At 48.3% G+C, this 18,602-nt stretch overlaps 1 protein-coding gene across 4 annotated transcripts; it reads left to right on the forward strand.

The window, feature by feature from the left end:
• The first annotated feature begins 1,775 nt into the window (after window positions 1–1,775).
• SERPINB8 (serpin family B member 8) lies at window positions 1,776–17,477 on the forward strand. 4 transcript variants are annotated; one of them, XM_045065707.1, is made up of 7 exons: window positions 1,776–1,901; window positions 7,449–7,626; window positions 8,677–8,814; window positions 10,756–10,873; window positions 12,616–12,758; window positions 14,075–14,227; window positions 15,764–17,477. In XM_045065707.1, the coding sequence occupies exons 2-7, from the start codon at window positions 7,459–7,461 to the stop codon at window positions 16,166–16,168; spliced, it is 1,125 nt and encodes a 374-aa protein (XP_044921642.1). In that variant the 5' UTR covers window positions 1,776–1,901; window positions 7,449–7,458; the 3' UTR covers window positions 16,169–17,477. The 4 variants fall into 4 exon arrangements, with proteins under 4 accessions (XP_044921642.1, XP_004745665.1, XP_044921641.1 ...); XM_004745608.3 differs by lacking the exon at window positions 1,776–1,901 and adding an exon at window positions 2,504–2,758; XM_045065706.1 differs by lacking the exon at window positions 1,776–1,901 and adding an exon at window positions 3,687–3,980.
• The last annotated feature ends 1,125 nt before the right edge of the window (window positions 17,478–18,602 follow it).

An 18,602-nucleotide genomic window follows, 5' to 3' on the forward strand; every position in this document is an offset into this window, starting at 1 on the left:
ATTATTAGTTAATTACTATTTTCCTTTTAAAAAGTCTAGTGTTCCAAATGTGCTGACCTTTTCTGTGATGCTAAGTGGCTGTTACCAGTAGAACCCCTAGCAAGTATTTAAAAAAAAATGCTGTTGACTGATTGCCTTCAGGTAAAGGTGTGTTTTATCTATGAATGTGCAATCAACCACTTTTGAAGGATTGTAAAGGGATCATTTGAGAACATCCATTGGCATGTTTTCTGTCCTTGTGATGAAGTCCCAGAACCTAAGTCAGGTTCGGTGGGGTGAGAAGGTTCGGAGCCGACGACTAAAGAAAGAATTCTTAAGACATCGTTGGTGCAAAAGGTGATTTATTAGAGCACGGGGAGAGGGCCCGTGGGCAGGCGGAGATGCGGCTGCCCCGGGTTGTGAGGGTCGGCATGTTATATACCCTGCGGTTGGGGGAAGGTGAGGGGAAGGGAGGTATCAGTGGAGTTTTCATATGCTAAAGAGGGCCTACAAGGTGCCAGGATGTTCCAGGCCTGCCGGAAGCCTTGCCCTTGGGGCTGGATCAATGTTGTCTCTAGACCAGCCATTAACATTAAGATAGTTGGGAGACTTTTTGGTGGGGTGTCACAATTCTGCTACCAATCGTCTTTGTTAGTGAAATTTAGGACATTTGTAAGCCAAGGGAGACTCCTGTCTAGCAGGATTGTGAGCTCTGCAAGTTAACTATTTGCTTATTGTTCATGGAAGTCAGGGCTGCCTGAGGGATGCTACACATATGACAGAGGGGGAGCGGATGGAGAGTGGGGTGGGGGCGCAAGGCGCCAGCTTTTGCTTTGTCCTCAGCCAGCCTCCTGCTCCCTCATCACTTGTATGATCTCATTATTAGAAAAAGATGTTAAAACTCTCAAATATGGGCACTTAAAAACTTGCAAAATATAATTTTCTAAACTTCACAAAAACCTTCCAAAAAAAAAAAAAAAAAAGATTTAGTGGGCTTCTAACTGTTCAAATACTGAAAGTACACGCTGAAAAATCTGGGTTTGCAAAAGCCAATGATTTTCAAGAGGATATATAGATTTTTAATAGTTACATCTCGACCAAAAATCTTTGTACAGTTACTATATGAATGAAAATCAAGTGTCAACGTTTAGTCAGTAGAACCAATGGTGACGACTTTATTCTACTTTAATCAACCCATTTCCTGGGAAGCATTGTGACAGCTTTCAATCCACCTTTAGAAATAAATGGAGTTTAAAAGCAGGTCTTTAAATTATTGTACTTCAAAGTGTTAAATTAAGGTTAAAATAAACACTTATTCAGTCACTGTGACCTCATCAAATATTGAAATTTTTTTGAGTGCAAAAGAATGTATTTCTAATAGTATTTTTTATCCTTTGAAATTTTTATGTTTTTATAGCGTTTGTCATATATTAGTATTTAGCGTATTAGCCCATCTAAACACGAATACTGAAACCGGAGATCGTGCTCAAAACCTGTCTTGGTGGGTGTCCTACCAAAACCGTCTGGAAGCCACTGGCTTTAAGAACCTTTAAACTCTGCTCCTGCTTTTAGTTAATTTCCGAAGTGAAGTCGCGCTGTTGACACTGCTCTTGCGCACACGCACCAAACACGAACACTGCGCGGACTAACCCGGGAAAACAAACCAGTCCCCTTTGGGGAGGGACTCGGCCGACGCCCTCGGAGGTCGCGGCCCAGCCTCCCCCACCAGGCCGCGTGCACGCAGGTCCGGCGGGAGCGCCACGGGGGAGGCTCGGGCCCCTCCCGCGGACGCGCTGGGTGCCAGGCACTGCGGACCGCTCTGAGTCACCCGCCGGAAGCCTCGCCCAGGATCAAAGCCGCCGGGAAGCTCGCAGCAAGCTGGAGCCGCCGCCGCCGCCGCCGCCGGAGCCGGAATCTCCCAGGTACCCGGGCCGGGCAGCGCGCGGGTCCCCAGGTTCCCCGGGCGGAGGCTGCCCCGCCGGGAGCGCGGCAGGACGCGGGGCGGGAGGGAGGCGGCCCGGGGGCGGATGCGGAGCGCGGAGCAGGAGGAGAGGACGCGGCGCTGTGGGCAGGGTGGTGGTGGGGGGTGATCGGACCCGACCGCGGCGGGGCGGCTGTGCGCGCGGCTCTAAGGTGGCTGAGGGCGCGGCCGGCCCTGGCGGCGAGCGCCGGAGCGGGGGGGGGGGTGTCCCCCAAGGGGGAGTGACACCGCGGCGGGCTCACGCCACCGCGCTGCGATCTGCCGGCAGGAGGGAGAGGCGGGTCGCCCGAGCCCGGGGTGCTGGTGCGGAGACGGCTGGGCGGGAGCTTTGGGGAGGGTGCGTGGGAGCCGCCGCAGGGCGCAGCAGGGAGACCGGGGCGCCGCGGGCCGCCTCGCCTGGAATTTCCAGGGCGCCTTGGGCAAGTTCCGGGGAGGTGCTGGGTCAGCGCCACCTCCCGCGCCACCTCCCGCGAGGGCAGGCCCCTCCCCCTGCCTCCTCCCTCCCTCCAGGCTTCCCCTTCCTTCCTTTATCCTGTTTTTCTTCCATATTCTTTTTTCTCTTTTTCTTTCTTTCACCTGCTCTTTATTGGCTGCTTTTCCCCAGTTTGCGAATATGCTCCCTTGCTGTTTCCACCTGGCCCGCAGCCACAGTAGGTGACTGAATGGACTCCCCCTTCCCGGGTTCTGCCCAGCTCCTGCTCCCGCGGCTGGGCCAGCCTCTCTCGGGCCCTGCCCCGGGCTTCCGCCCTTGTCTCTTCCTCTTCCTACCTGCAAATACCAGACATTCTTAAAAACTAGGTGAGTTTCTCCTCTTACGCCTCTCTGTACGTTGTAATTTCATCCCATTTGCCTAGGATCTCCCGCAGCCTGGGTGCTCACGGCCCCCAGTCTCTTGCTCCGGGACTTGTGCCCGACTCAGTAACCTGTCTGGATTTACAAACATCCCTCGGCTGTCTTTGTTGCAGGGATCCAGGCCCTGTACCAAGTCTGCACGTCTCAAATAGAATGTATCACCTTCCTCATTCCATCTGGCTCCTCATATAAATTTCCAGTGGGTCACGGCCGCCCCAAGCATCCATGACCTAGGAGTTTGTTAGAAGATAAACGGAGGCATGTTTAAAAATTCAGTTCATCGGAGCACAGGGGAATTGGAGTGGGGCGGCACCCAGTCTAGCAGGTAGAAAGGAGCTCTGAGGAGCTCTTCAAAAATCCAAGACTTAGAAGCAGACGGGAGTGAGGACAAGGAAGTTATAGCAAAAGAGAGGGCTGGGTTTTGCAAAGTTATTTTCCTTTAGCGGATGGCAGGGGTCTGGCAGGCGGGTGACCTCACTGGGGCAGTGACCCAGTCCCTCTGGTCCCTCCGCAGTACACAGACCTGCACCATCGCCACCCTCTCTCTGCTGCCAATCCCACCCCTACACCCGCAGCACTCACCTCCCCTTTCACCACCGCACAGGCATTCCTGGTCCAATGTGTGAAAGCCAGCCACCCCTCATCTCCTGAGCTTCTAAGGAGAATTAATTCTGCTTCTTTCTCTGGGGACTTCCGTAGCACTTTGTAAATTTACCAGGTGACCGAGTGCAGGCTGGCTTGAAACCACACGTTTAGGTTTGTTTGCGTTTCTCCAGTGGGGAGGAGGAGCGCCCCATCAGCAATTATGGTCTTTAGTGTTCATTTTCTTCTCTAAACCATGTAAGCAAAGTTCTACAATAAATGTTCTTTGTATAGATTCACTTTTGGAGGTGTCCGTGGGAAGGCGGAGTGGAGCAGGGAGACCACAGGTGGTCGGGGCCCCAGGAAGACAGCAGTGTCTCTTCCTTGGAAGCAGAAGGCATTGCTTTTGCTGCCGACTCTTCTGCCCTTACAGTGAGAGCCTTGGACAGTCTTTAACGATCCGGACTTCTCTCACCACTAAAAGAAAAACTAGTTTAATGCCAATTCATTTTATAGGCTGGAAATCAAACCTTTCCACATTGCTGTGTTTTTATGACACAGTGGGATGGTGTACTGGTACCCAGAGGTATTGTTTCATATTATATTGAAATTTGTATCATATTGAAAGTCCTTTTTATTTTTTAAAAGATTTTATTTATTTGAGATTGAGTGAGTGAGAGAGCACATGAGCAGGGGAGAGGCAGAGGGAGAGGGGAAAGCAGACTCTCCACTGAGCAGGGAGCTCAATGCAGGACTCAATCTCAGGACCTTGGGATCATGACCTGAGCTGAAGGCAGATGCTTAACCAACTGAGCCATCTAGGTGCTGCGAAATTCATTTCTTTTTAGATTTATTGGGCAAGTTCCACTTTGTTTCAGGTACACCCCCTTGAAAGTTTAATGTGCACATGAGACTGGGGGAAAGAGAGTCATTGGGTTATCCTGCTTCTGCTCCTGCCTCTTGACAGGTGGGACTTGGGACACACTCCCGAGGTGCCCGCCTGGTGAGCGTGAGCCAGGGTGTCCTTGCTGTGAGGTAGACGCTGATGGGAAACACTGTGCTACTGGCCAGCACCTGCCCCTGTGGAAATGAACTGAAGGAAGAAGAACGGTGGAAGAAACCAGAAGTAGGCATTTGACATTAAGAGCATTAAAATGTTAAGCTGAAATTTCTAGTACCCTCCTTTGCCTGTGCAGGCAGGACAGCACACACACACACACACTCTCTCTCTCTCTCTCTCACACACACATACACACACACACACCACTCACACTGAGCAGCCTAACCCTAGGCTCAGGTAGGATCAAATCCAGATGTGTTTGTGTCTGTCACCTCCTGGTACCTCTGGGTCTCTTTGGTGCCACCTTGTGGTGGGCCGAATGCCGTGCAGTTTGCATCCCCCTGGCTCCTAGCTGTTTTCTGAAAAGTCCTCCAGTGTAAGGCAGGGAAACTTGAGGCCCGGAGGTGGCCTGCAGGCAGGCTGCACGCTGCATGCTGCTCTTTCTCGTGGGACTTGCCCACTGCAGACGCATGGGCTGTTGCACACTCGCAGCCTGCCTGTTCAGGCCCTGCAGCGGAAAGCTCTGGAGCGAGGGCCGTGAGGACTATGTCCACGAAACCACCTGCCCAGCATAGCATGCTTCTGGGTAAACTTTGTCACTACTGTCCTCTCTTGGTTAATGCTTTATTACTCACTTACTTATTTATTAAAGATTTACCCGTTTATTTGAGATCGAGAGAGCACAAGCAGGGGAAGGGGCAGAGGGAGAGAGAATCCAGAAGCAGACTCACTCCAGAGCAGAGCCTGATAAGACCACGTGGGGCTCCATCCCAGGACCCGGAGGTGGTGATCTGAGCCGAAACCAAGGAAACCAAGAGTCCGCTGCTTAACCTCCTGAGTAACCCCCGCCCCCAAGGCACCCCTTGGTTGATGTTTTAAATCATTTCTTTTAAACCTGAATTTGCCCTGCTTGGAGCTGTTGTAGAGTCTGTATTTAGAGCAGAGCCTTTATACTTGTTTGTTTGACATCACTTTTTTTTTTTCTTCCTAAATCAGAGCCATGGTATGTCTTCTCTTGAAAAAAATATTTTAGGAAGAAGCTTTCAAGGAACCAGTCAGCAATCGGAGAGGCTCTGGTTGAAGCAGTTGTCTCCCTGTCCTCTTCCCGCCCACTGAGTTCCTCTTTCCTCTCCTGACCCCTGAGAAATCCAGGACACGTGCCCCCGCCCTCCCTCCCCCAAGGAAGGCCTAATGAGATACAGACACAAGAATGCTCTAGGAGGCACAGCCAATCTTCTGTGAAACTGAAAGAAAAAGTACCACATGACCATCCACTGGTTGGTAAAACTGCCCAGATGTGTGATGACTCTTACTGGAGGCAGAGATTCTAGTACTTTTGGTATTCCTTATTTGCTGGTTTTCCAAACTGGAATCTATTTTTCTTGTGTAGCTTTAAAACTTGCGAGTTAAAAACATACATGCAAAGAGAGGGGAGAAAAGGATAACATCATAGAAAAAAAGTAGCTTGCAGAGTCATGGGATTATGGGTGACGATTTATATTTTATTTTCTAGAACGTTTTCACCTGGAACAGCAAAGAGACTCCGGGAAACCAAGAGGAGTTGATGAACTTTAAGAATTTATTGAATAGTAGTCCAGGGTTCTAGAAGGCAGAAGAGAAATAAACAATTAATGCAGGACTTGTAACAGCTTGCTGAAATTATAATAATTAAGAGGCTGTAATAATATCTCTCATCTTGGAGCAGGGGGGCCGCTTCTGCTCCTGCCCTCCCATAGAGACTGGGAGGTAAGGGTGCTGTCTTCCTTGATAATTCCATTTTTATAGGAAAGGGTTTGAGGGATTGAGAAACAGGAGAGAGGGTTGAAAACAGGAGAGAGGCTTTCAAAATATTTCTATCTCAAAAGAGCAGAGAAACAATTACAGGGACAAGTTGTCTAAAGTAAATGCTCTAAGGAAAGGGAGGTCATCGAGAGGCAGGAAGGAGTGTGTCTAAAGTCTCTTCAAGGGGTGCCTGGGTGGCTCAGTGGGTTAAACCTCTGCCTTCAGCTCAGGTCATGATCTCAGGGTCCTGGGATCGAGTCCCACATTGGGCTCTCTGTTCAGCAGGGAACCTGCTTCCCTTCCTCTCTCTCTGCCTGCCTCTCTGCCTACCTGTGATCTCTCTCTGTCAAATAAATAAATAAAATATTTAGAAAAAAAGAAAAAAGTCTCTTCAAGTTGGGGGAAGGTCAAGGCTGGATCGGTCAGGCTGATCTTGGAATTGATGCCTTTGACTCAAAGTGCCCACCCGATGACTTGAGATTTGAACCTCATGTTTTATTTCCCTGCTTATGGGCTCCCGTGCCGGCTCGCCAGCCCTGTTTCAGCCACTCCACGGAAGGCAGTGCATCTTTTTAGAGTCCTCCTGATTCAAAATGAGCTGTTTTCCCAGTAGCCCATATTTTAGGTCAGATCATCCTAAACCCGCCCTTAAAATTTGTTGAAATCCATCCAGTTGATTCCACATGACACGGTGACAGACATGTCGTTTTTATTTATGAAGATTTCTTTATAGTAGGACACTTTCTGGATGATACCAGAGACCCCAAACCGAGGGAGAACTTGCAGCAAGAGTGTGGCTGTGGAATGAGGAGGAATTCAGGCTCTTCTTGCCTTTTGCAGCTCCCAGAGGCTGCCTGCATTCCTTGGTCCTTGGCCTCGCGCCATTTTGACCTTTGCTTCTGTTGTTGCATCTCCTCCTCTGACTCTGACCCTCCTGCCTTCCTCTTCTAAGGACCCAGTGATTACACTGAGCCCACCTCTTTTCTGCAGACAGTCTCCCCATTTCAAGATCCTTAATGCAGTCCCTTACATCTGCAAGGTGCCTGATGCTGAGCAAGATAACAGAGTTTTGGGAGGTTCTACGTGGGCGTCTGCGGGGGGGGGAGCAGTTATTTTTTGACCACACGCTGTGTCTACCGAGGAGTGCTAATAGCCTCAATGACGTAACAGGGGGCATGACTGATGTGCCTCCGTGTTGTGCTTTCCTCACAGACCTTCCCTCATGGACGATCTCTATGAAGCAAATGGCAGTTTTGCCATCAACTTATTGAAAATGTTGGGTGAAGAGGACAGCTCCCGAAATGTGTTCTTCTCCCCTCTGAGCATCTCCTCAGCCCTGGCTATGGTCTTCATGGGGGCCAAAGGAAACACCGCTGCCCAGATGTCCCAGGTAGGCATGCTAGCATTCTGTCCCACAAAAAAAAACAAAAAACAAAAAACAAAACAAAAAAAACCCCACAAAAAAAAAGTCCCCAAATTTCACCTTTGTTACATTTTAAATTTTGGCTCACGTTAAATATCAAATTGAAATGTAGCTGTTTGAACGAACTTGCTGTTAAATGGGCTCTAGTGTATGATTATACACTAGAAGAAAGCAACACAAATGTGGACTTCCATCTCCGGAATTATTGAGAGGAATTGTATAATCTGATTGATCTAAAACGGGTTCTGTGGGACTTGAGCTACAAAGGAAGTAGTGGCAAGTACCTTAGGGACGTAGTCTTTAACCTCTTTGTTATCTTAAGTTTCTCTGACGGTCTTGTGAGTGTCCCAGAACATTGCCAATGCACATGACTTCTCCATTGACAGCAGGGGTGCGTGGGTGCCCTTTGGAAGTGTCTCTGGGGATGGCAGCTTGGGGGGGGCAGTGGTTTCTTCCAGGTCTCTGGCAGAGGGAGGCTTTGGACTGGAGCCATTGCGAGACAGAGGAACAACCTTAATTTCCACTCTAACTTGACGTAGAAGTCCCAGTCTGGTCTACAGGACTTCTGTGAAATTACTTCAGTATTTGCTGTTGATTTCTGCTTATTCTTGTGTTCCCCGGGTTGTGCTGGATTCATTCCAGCCATCTCTTTGTTCTGTTCTGTTCCGTCTTCCTCCTGAGTTTTCACACCTGCCTTTCTAAGTGGGTTTACACACCAGAGTGACATTTGCCACTGTCCTGAGCAGCTTGATTGTCTGAGAGGTGCCACTGACATCTAGTGGCCAGAGGCCAGAAATGCTGCAAAATGTCTAAGGCACAGCCTAGGCCCTGCCACAGAGTATCTGGCCCCAAATGTCAGCAGTGCCCAGGTGGAAAGGTGCTGTAGGATGGTTAAACCCAATGCCATTGCCTTTCAAGATGGGATCATTTGTGATTTTTAGCGCAGGGCTCATTGGAAATAGCTCTTTATGGGAGCAAGATGGCAAAGTTACAAGTCGTGTCCTTGTCTGTTACCAGGCGCTTTGTTTGAACAGAGGCGGAGAAATTCACCAAGGTTTCCGGTCCCTGCTCCAGGAGGTTAACAAGTCTGGCACTCAGTACTTGCTCAGAACTGCCAACAGACTCTTTGGAGAGAAGACGTGTGACTTCCTTCCTGTAAGTTGTCCTCATGCACTCATGTTAAAAAAATGGCAAATGAGGTAGAAACTGCTGAAGAACAGAGATAAAGTATAATTCTGTTGCTTAAAAAATGTGCTTTGAATTGTACTTTTATAATTCTAATTTTGAATTTTATGATTGCCTCTGAAGTATGTCCTTTTTAAAGTTTTTGTTTTTGTTTTTAAGAAGTTTTTATTTATTTGGGACAGAGAGACAGCACACAAGCAGGGAGGAGGGTCAGAGGGAGAGGGAGAAGCAGACTCCTTGCCGAGCAGGGAGCCCAAAGCAGGGCTTGATTCTGGGACCCTGAGATCATGACCTGAGCCCAAGACAGATGCTTAACTGATTTGAGCTACCCAGTCACCCCAAAGTTGTTTTTGATAGATCCTTTCCAGATATCAATCTCAGTATGTCTATCTACCTGCACGCAGACCTGCTTCTTCGCCTTGATCCCCCAAGCCTCAGTGACCACATAGTCCTGTGTGTTTACCTGGCTGTCCCCAAGCTCACCTTTGGTTATTGGGTGGTTCTGGCAGAGCTAGTCTCTCAAGGCCTCCTAAATTTGTCCCCTCTTCTGAATCACCACCACCACTGCCTGGGTCCAGACTCTCACTGGATCTCCTACATCATTATTTTGATTCATTCCTGATGGATCTCTCCAAGTCCAGCCAGGTTCTTCCACAATACTGACAAAATAGTCTTTTGAAAATTAAAATTGGGCCTTAAAACTGAGGTTTTAAATCTGTGCACTTCCTAAGTACTAAAGCATATAATTCTCAAGTTCTCTGGTCCAGTAAAAGCCTGCTATCATGCAATGAGTGAAGGCCAAAAAAATGTTACACCCATGCAGAGTGTCACTACCTCAGATTAACGAAGAAATCTGGGCAAACCCAGCTATCTTCCTGGCTGGCAATTCCAAGGATTTTTCTGTGAGATTCAGATACATCCCTGTTCTGGCTCCTGTTGGGTGCAACCCCATGGAAGTCACTCGCTCTGGGCTTGAATATCATTGGAGATAATTCTGGGTCTTCTAGGACAGGCATTAATGATCTCAGGAATCTTGATTAATTGATTTTCATTTTTGAATGTCATCCTGATCTTTGGGGACTGTCATTGGGGGTACTGGGGACACAAGGAGCCACCTTCCCATTTTCTCAGTTGCTTGGCTCCTCTTTCTCTCTACATTTTCTTTCTTCTGTAGAAGCTAAAATATTTGAGAACAGGAGATGGGCGGAGGATGGGAGCCAATTGCCAGGCACATTATATCTGACACCAAGTTTTTGTGAGGTGAGTTATCCGGGTTTTCATGTACTGGGTACAGGTACTTCCTGACTTGACCCCAAAGGACATTCCAAGGCTCACCCCAGGCCACTGTTTCCCTAAACCATCCCCCACCACACCCCAACAGCCTCCCATGTGATCCAGGCCTATCACATTCCACTGCTGGAGGGACCTATAGGATTTCTGGATGATCTGGTTCCCCCAGGGAGCCTCTCACTCATTCACAAAGCGCAGACATCATAGCTGGTGTTGGTGATACCAAAACGGGTCAAAGCGAGAGTCCGGGGCAGACGTAGAAAATCAAACCGGAAGTCAGCGTGGAGCGGAAGTGCTGGGCAGGGAGGGAGGGGGCGGTTCTGCGCACGCGCACCGCTGGCCACGTTCTGGAAGCTTGTGGGATCTGTGTGTCTCTGCGCTGTTTGTTGCTCTCCGCGGACCCTGAGCCGCCTCAGGGCCAGCGTCGCGTCTTCAGCCCCCAGTGTCCGGGCCCTGACACGGGGGTCCGGCTCGGTGGCGGCGGTCACCGCGTTGTTGTCATTCGCTTGAATGAGCCTTCAAGTGCAGGCCGCCCCGCACTTGAACCCCGCACGGGTTCAGAGAGGAAGTGTTTTCGCTCCGGTGCGAACTTGGCTGAAGAGGGCCCGCCTGTGTTCGCAGGCCTTCAGGGAATCCTGTCAGGAGTTCTACCAGGCCGAGCTGGAGGAGCTGTCGTTCGCTGAAGACACAGAGGCGAGCAGGAGACACATCAACGACTGGGTGACCGAGAAGACGGAAGGTGAGGCGCGTGCGCTGCGCTGCGCCGCGCTTGGGGCGTTGCGGGGCGCAGCCCGGATCGGTGCGGGCGCGACCTCCGTGGCGTCGGCCGGTGGGTGTTGGCGGGATTTCCAGGCCAGCGAGGCAGTTCGCTTCTATTGCTCGGGTTCGTGAGGTCACGGAATGCTGATTTCTAAAAGCTATGTAAACCGACTCTGAGGGTTTCAGACCCCCTTCCCTCTGGAATGTGCTGGAAGATCCCCCAAAAGGCTTCCTGTTTGGGACTGGGCAATCTCCTGTCTGAGGGGAGGGGATGAGAGCCCTGGTCATGCCCTGAGAGCAGCATGACTTTCAACTTAGGCTGTGGTGGAGGTGGCCCGGCCTTGCCCGTGAGCTCCCAGTGGCCACGAGCGCAGCTGGTTTTATCTGCGGGGCTCGCCTCCCTCGGTCACCCGCTGCGGCCGCGTGTGCCCTCAGAGCGTGACCTTTGCTCCAGATTCTGGAACTGCATTTCCAGAATGGAAATGGAGCCTGCAGCCTCCCTGGTCCGGACCACACTCTGTCTTACCAGGAATATTTCCGCCAGTGCTTGACTGAGGTACCGAGAAGGGCATGCTTTTAAGCACTCAAAGTACCTAATACAGTCTAGAGACTTCCAGAAATATGTGTTTGTGGTGCGTGGGCGGGGGAGGGGGGTGGGGGAGAGTTAAATCTCTTACTTCTTCCTGTGCTCACCTAGCACGCTTTAGGACATCCGTTCAGGCTTTAGGGTGCACCCACCCTGTGTCCGTCTCAGCAACGCCCACGATCATACTGAAAGCCAGTAAAGTAATGGTCTTCGGAAGGGCAGAGCTTTTCATGTTTTCGTACATTGTATGTGCAGTCGTCCCTCGCTCTCCAGTCGATCCAGCAGTGCTGGGTCCCCCAGGGAAGCCAGAAGCTTCTCCCTACATCACTCGCTTCCTCTTCATCAGATTGACTGCCAGCATGTTGCCCCATATTAGAGCCACAAGGGACATCGGGGGTCACCTTGTCCCCGGTCTCATTGGAGAACTCAGTTTGGGCCCCTCTGTTGTACCCCTGCATTCCTTCCCGCATTCGCTGCCTTCAGGAGGACTGCCCTCACCCATTTACAGGTCTGTAGTCCTTCATCCTTCGGAAGCTTCTCCTCACCTAAATGAGATTTGAAGGTTGGCGTGGAGCAATGCTTCTCAACCAGAATCAGCCCCTACGTGACATTTGCCAACGGTGAAGACACTGTGGTTGTCCCAGTTGGGGAAATGCTACTGGCGGGACATCCTACAATGCACAGGACATCCCCCACAACAAAGGATGATCTGGCTTAAAATGCCAGTAGCTACATGGTTGAAAAATTATGGCACTGAGGTTGGGAAGCTTACAGTTAGAAGAAGTAAGACTCGCGGGCCCTTGTCTCAGCTCAGCCGCTTGCCCCCTGTGTGACATTGGCAAAATGTCGGCCAAGTGCTCTGACCTGAATTTCTACATCTGTAAATTGAGGGTAAAATGAGAGTTGACCTGCCTGCTTCAGGACTGCTGTTCAGGGACCAGCGGGGGTAATCCACACTGCGGGCGTGCACAGCATTACAGCCTACGCCCTGTTCCTCAGGCCTCTGGGAAAACAGGATTCCAGTCTGGCTGGCAACCAAATCAAGCTTCAGATGTCAGGAGAGTTGTTGGAAAAAAACATCTGTTCCCTTTCCTTCTCCCCCACGTGGCAATAAACCTCTCTCATGTTCTTTGCAGGTAAGATTTCAGAGATCCTGGGTGCTGGGACCGTGGATCCACTGACTAAGCTGGTTCTCGTGAATGCCATCTATTTCAAAGGAAAGTGGAACGAGCAGTTTGACAGGAAGTACACAAGGGGAATGCCCTTTAAAGTCAACCAGGTAGGGAAATATTGTTCGGGAGTACTGCTAACTTCAAGTAATATGCTGGGAAGGATTATGAATGAATGGAAAAAATAATTTGTTTTCATACTATATTTATGAGTGAATTTCATGCTCCCTATGTATCTTTTATTGGAGAGGGGAAGAGAAAAGACAGTTGTGTGTTTGCGTCCTTGCCTCTTCGGCCATATTATTTGGATTGAAAGAAAATTTCTTCCAACCCTTGGAATTATGTTTGTCTTGTACCGTTGCTATCTCTATTTACACAGACACCTTCTTACAATGTCAGTGACAACTGTGTGTATATATTGCCTGATAACTTATAGCCATACAGTTCTGAACACAAGAAAAAAAGTGTTAACAGATGTTCAGGCAAACTTTGTCTTTATTTTTGGATCTTTTTAAAAAATAAAAATAGTATATAATGTGCACGAGATAATGATTTGATATAATTCACGTAGAAATAATAGCTTTGGTCCAGCCAGTTAGCACACATTTTCCTCACATGGTTATCATGTTATTTTTGTGATGAGAGCACCTGAAACCTGCTCTCTTAGCAGATTTCTAATATTCACTACAGTGTTAGTAACTGTAGTCGTCATGCTGGACATCATGACTGATTTAGAAATCATCAGATTTCTAAACTTAGAACCTAACTTTAAAAACGCTTTTGTCCCTTCACTTTAGGGTATGATGATGGTTGGTATCAAGAGCACTTAGCTTGAAATTTGACTTCCATCAACCTGATGATGGCATGTCGCACAGAGATTTAAAAGTCTACATTTGACAAAAGCTCTAGGATCAGTGGACACTACGAATCTTGTCAAGGTCTTCTCTCCAAGAAAACCAAAGATATAGCCAGTTATATAACTGAGCAACTTTTCACAATAAAAATAGAAGTCTCTGTGGCCTACCCATCTCTTCTTACTGTATCCTTCAGCCCCCAAACCTGACTATTAGTTAGTTCTCCATTTAACTTGGATAAATAATCTTAAATTATAAGGTCTCTGGGAGTGCTTCCCAACTACATCTCCTCAGAGGAGAAAACCACAGCTTCTTCCAAAAATAATGTGGGGTATTATGTCTGTGTCCGTCAGTTTTATTCTCGCTCATCGGGTCATGGTTGATCTGCTGGGACAAGAGCACGTGGGATTCCATACTAATATGTCACAGTGAGCATTTCGCCTCTGTCAGCAGAGTACACGGAAATAACAGTTCTCTCACATGGACCGAGGGCTTGTGCAAATGAGATTTAGCTCATTTTCTGTAAGCCGTGCTCATTTCTCAGCTGATTTTAATTCCGTATTTTTCATTAGGAGAAAAAGACGGTGCAGATGATGTTCAAGCAAGCTAAATTTAAAACGGGGTACGTGGCTGAGGCGCACACGCAGGTGCTGGAGCTGCCCTACGCGGGGCAGGAGCTCAGCTTGGTGGTTCTTCTGCCGGATGACGACACTGAGCTCGCCGTGGTAAGCCCTGGCTGGGCGTCTGAGAGTCCGTGGACACGGGCTCAGCTCATGTTTTCCTGTCCGTCTGTCCGCTAGCACGTGAGGAATGTCCGCTTGAGGGTTATTAGGAGTCCTGGGTGAGCAGCATGTTATGTCTAGGGTGACCATGGGTTTGCGTTTCCGGTGAGTGGGCATCCGGGAGTGGAACTGGTGGTGAGCCCCCGTCCTGATGACGCTAGGACAGACTTCCGAACTTCTAAGAACACTGTGCCTTATTCTGACGGGAGGGGCTGGTCGAGTCCCAATAATGGTCGAACAAAAGTGCTAGACAAGGAGAGGGATGGATCTGGGCGGTGCTTCTCAAGCAGTAATGTGTGTAGGACTCCGCCAGGTGGCCTGTTAAAAGGCAGTTTCTGATTCAGGCCTCGAGGGCCTGGCATTTTGCATTTCTGCCCACATTCCAGGTGGTACAGATGCTATTGGTCAGGGACACACTTAGGGGGGCAAGAGTGTCAAGGACAGGTGAGGAATATTCCTTAGACAGGAGGAGAGCGATCTCTTCCCACGACAGAAAAGCAACAAAGTTCAGGGTGCGAGAAAGTCAATTTGTAAGGAGGTCAGGGCCAGTAGCGGGCTTGTTAGCGGGCTCTCTGGGGCTGGAGAGTGGCCTTCGTCGTGGTGTCTGGCTCAGTGAGGCGACTGAGGGTTTAATAAGTGGCTCTTGCCAGAGGTACAGCCAGCTCCAGCACACGGATGCACAGGATGTCAAGGGCAGGACCTGGCCAGTTTCCCTGGTTTTCTGTGGAATCAGAAAGCTATTGGCATAAGTCAAGGGTGAGATCTGTCATGGCTCCTCAAAATGAGAAGAGTCTGGGAATTCGAGCTAATATCCAGATAGCCATCCATGGAGAAGAGCTTTCACCTGGGCTGCCGGTGGTGAAGAGAAGAGGGAGAGGCAGTGGAGGTTCCTTCTTCCTTTCTTTCTTCACTGTGTACGGATGGACAGAGTGGTGGGTCTTGGAGGTTTTGAAGTGAACGCCAGGGAAGGCAGAAGATGAACAAGAATGCCAGGAGCTGCAGCGTTGTTGAATTCTCCATCTCCACTCTCCCCTCCCCAGAAGCCACATCCTCCTTCCTGTTTGGATAATCCCTGATTTTCCTGCTCGCCTGTCAGAGTTCTGAGCCGTGCTCTGTTTTTTTTTTTTTTTGGTCAAACAATCTCTAATTCACACTAATGTGCATCACATGAATACAATCTCTTGGTTATGAGAACTTTCCAAACTATAAACATTTGAAGTGAGTTTGGTACAGGTAATTAAAAAATCTCTTCTCTCTCTGCATTTTTTTTTAAGCTGTTTTCCTTTTATATCCATAAAACAGCGAAAAAGATGAGAATTTGAGGGAAAATTTTTAGTGTGTATACAAAGGGAAAATCTGTAGATTGTCTAGGACCAGAACTCCTGTCATTGTATGTCCTGGGCGGGTGGGGAGCTGAGTGGAGAGAAGGGCACCAGGTTTGTCGTTTATATTTTAAGATTCAATGACTATTTTTTTCAGGTGGAAAAAGCACTTACGTATGAGAAGTTCAGAGACTGGACAAATCCAGAGAAGATGACTAAGGATAAAGTTCAAGTTTTCCTTCCCCGACTGAAGCTGGAGGAGAGTTACGACTTGGAATCTTTTCTTCGAAGTTTAGGTATGACTGATGCGTTTGAAGAAGCCAAGGCAGACTTTTCTGGAATGTCAGCTAAGAAGAATGTGCCCGTGTCCAAGGTGGCACACAAGTGCTTTGTAGAGGTGAACGAGGAGGGCACGGAGGCGGCGGGGGCCACAGCTGTGGTCAGGAACGCTCGGAGCATCAGACCCGAACCAAGATTTTGTGCAGACCACCCTTTCCTTTTCTTCATCACACACCGCAGCACCAGCAGCATTTTGTTTTGTGGCAGGTTCTGCTCTCCATAGGGAGGTGCAGTCACTATAAACACCCTCCTTTTGCTTCTGCCAACCTTGTCTTAATACAGATTCCTGGGACTCAACTGGTGTGGTGGTTTGGATGCCCAAACGAAGAGTGTGCATCTGCAAAGTCTGTGTGAATGTCCTCACCGGGGATTCCACAGCTGCTGAGGAAACTGAGGCATCACATGTGTGCAGTTTGGGGTGGAGAAGACTGTGTGTGTTCTGGAGGGTTTGGGCAGCTCCTCTTTCTCATTGGCTCTGCCCTCACCTGCCTGTGAGAGGACGGCCTGCTCCTCTCAGAATCTGTTCTTGTCGTTTGTGGGCATCTGGAGGAGCACGTCAAGGATCCACATACCCGCCCTCTCTACGCATTCTCATCCTGCAGTGATTTCAGAGCTCTGTCCCCCTCCGCTGCCAGGCTCCCGTGGAAATGCCAGAGCCCAGTGCCACTGCACACACAGCCAGAGGTGAACGCCCTGATGGAAAGCCTGCAGCCACCCTGTCTCTGCCCTGTCAGGATCCCACAGACTGTCCTGCATGTCCCAAATCTCACACAGTCCCTCATGGAGACAACTCCTTCAGATCTTCTTGCCATAAACCTTCAGGCCTGCGCTAGGAGGCAGAGCTCCGAACAAGCCATGCCCTTTAGTCTCCTCCATGCCCTCCTCGTCTGAAGCACCGTCCCCTCCCTGCCCCAGGACCTTCATGTGAAGCACCTGTCAGGACAGCTGACCCTCTATGTAAGCCACATACAAGTCATGTGTGGCTCCAGCATGGCCCTCCCTACAGTATGTTTTTTTTTTCCCCTACGGTATTTGTTTTGGCTTAAAAAAGGATTTGTATTTTGGTAGCAATTTAGAAACTATTGAAAAGTACCAGAGAACACTGAAGTCACCCACAATTCTATCACTGTGAAATCAATACTAATTATAGTTAATCCTATTCTGTGTATGCAAATACAAACATTTTAAACATTTTAGCATGTTAATTACAGACTTCTGTAGCTATTTCTACCCTTACTTGACATAAACTCTCCTCAAGATAATTATCTGTCATAATTTGATATGTCAAATTGTATCTCTATATTTTCTATTATTGGATCTACTTTTAGACAATTCAGATAATTAAAATTATATACTCTTATGAATATATTAAATATTTGCTCGCATTTTTAATATTTTAAAAGAAATATTCTGAATGATACTGTCAAGATAAAAGTTGGGGACCTTTTGCGACTGCTTCCAAATTGGTCTCCAGAAAGTTGTCCTGGTTTACAACCTCCCCACCTAAACATGACCATTTACACTACTGCTAACTGCTGCTGGCTATTTTTTTTTTCTATGAGTGTTATATCCTGACTCTGTTTTGGATTCACAGTTCACAGTCACGTGAACCATTCATATTCTAGTTCTTTTTGCTATTTTTTAAAAAGATTTTATTTATTAGAGGCAGCGAGAGAGGGAACACAAGTGGGGGGTGTGGGAGAAGGAGAAGCAGGCTTCCTGCTGAGCAGGGAGCCCTATGTGGGCTCAGTCCCAGGACTGGGATCATGACCTGAGCCAAAAGGCAGATGCTTAACAACTGCGCCACCCTGGTACCCCTATATTACAGTTTTTACTTAAAATTCATCAATTTAGAATATGTTCTCTGTTAGGCCACATTCATCTCAGGGATCCTACTTTCCAAAGAAGACTTGGCCAAAAGTGAATCCACAGGACTCGAAAGTCTGCATCTTTTACTTTTAATCTCATATCCACTTCACACTAAAATAAATAAATAAATAAATAAATATACCTTTGTTGAGATATAATTCATACAGAATAAACTACATACTTAACATGTTCAGTTTGATAGATTTTGACACATGTAACACCCATGAAACCAAGGAACCCGTGGGCAGGTACCAGACCATGGGAGGCCCATCAGAAGCAGACAGCCCTCTGAAGTCTGAAAAATGACCATGAGCTAAGAAGACCTGTCAACCTTTACTTCGACCTCTTGTCTTTCCAAGTAAAGGAGACTAGGGGTTAGGGGGAGATCCCTCTGTGTCAAGGTCAGAGTTCAGTGGTCTCAAAATCTTTGGGCCGGTGGTAGAGCAGGAGTTCTCTAGTGAAGTAGAAATGTTCTGTACAGCTGAAACCTGGCCCAGATGGGGGTCAGAACTGTAAAAGTCCTAGGAGGGACTCTGCATTCCAGGCATAACACTAAAGGAACTAATATGAAAAGTGATTATGATAACAGGACCCATTTCCTAGACTTGTCCAGAGGACTTAATGGTTATGTAAAGAGGCTGGAACAATGCCTAGTGTGGCAGTACCCAGCATGTAATTGGTAACTATAATTATTAGACAAGACTCAATTGCATTTTCCTGCATTTAAAAGCAATAGTTAGAAAGTGTAGTTAATTTTACATTAAAAAATATAATGTGCTCAGTTATGA

This window comes from Mustela putorius, unplaced genomic scaffold (assembly GCF_011764305.1).
Source record: "Mustela putorius furo isolate JIRA1106 unplaced genomic scaffold, ASM1176430v1.1 tig00003858_pilon_pilon_pilon, whole genome shotgun sequence".
Taxonomy (NCBI): domain Eukaryota; kingdom Metazoa; phylum Chordata; class Mammalia; order Carnivora; family Mustelidae; genus Mustela; species Mustela putorius.

Coding starts and splice junctions, on each gene's coding strand:
- SERPINB8 (XM_045065706.1), top strand. CDS start 3,892: ATGCCAATTCATTTTATAGGCTGGAAATCAAACCTTTCCACATTGCTG. Junction 3,981..7,448: donor TGGTGTACTGGTACCCAGAG/GTATTGTTTCAT, acceptor CTTTCCTCACAG/ACCTTCCCTCATGGACGATC. Junction 7,627..8,676: donor CCGCTGCCCAGATGTCCCAG/GTAGGCATGCTA, acceptor GTCTGTTACCAG/GCGCTTTGTTTGAACAGAGG.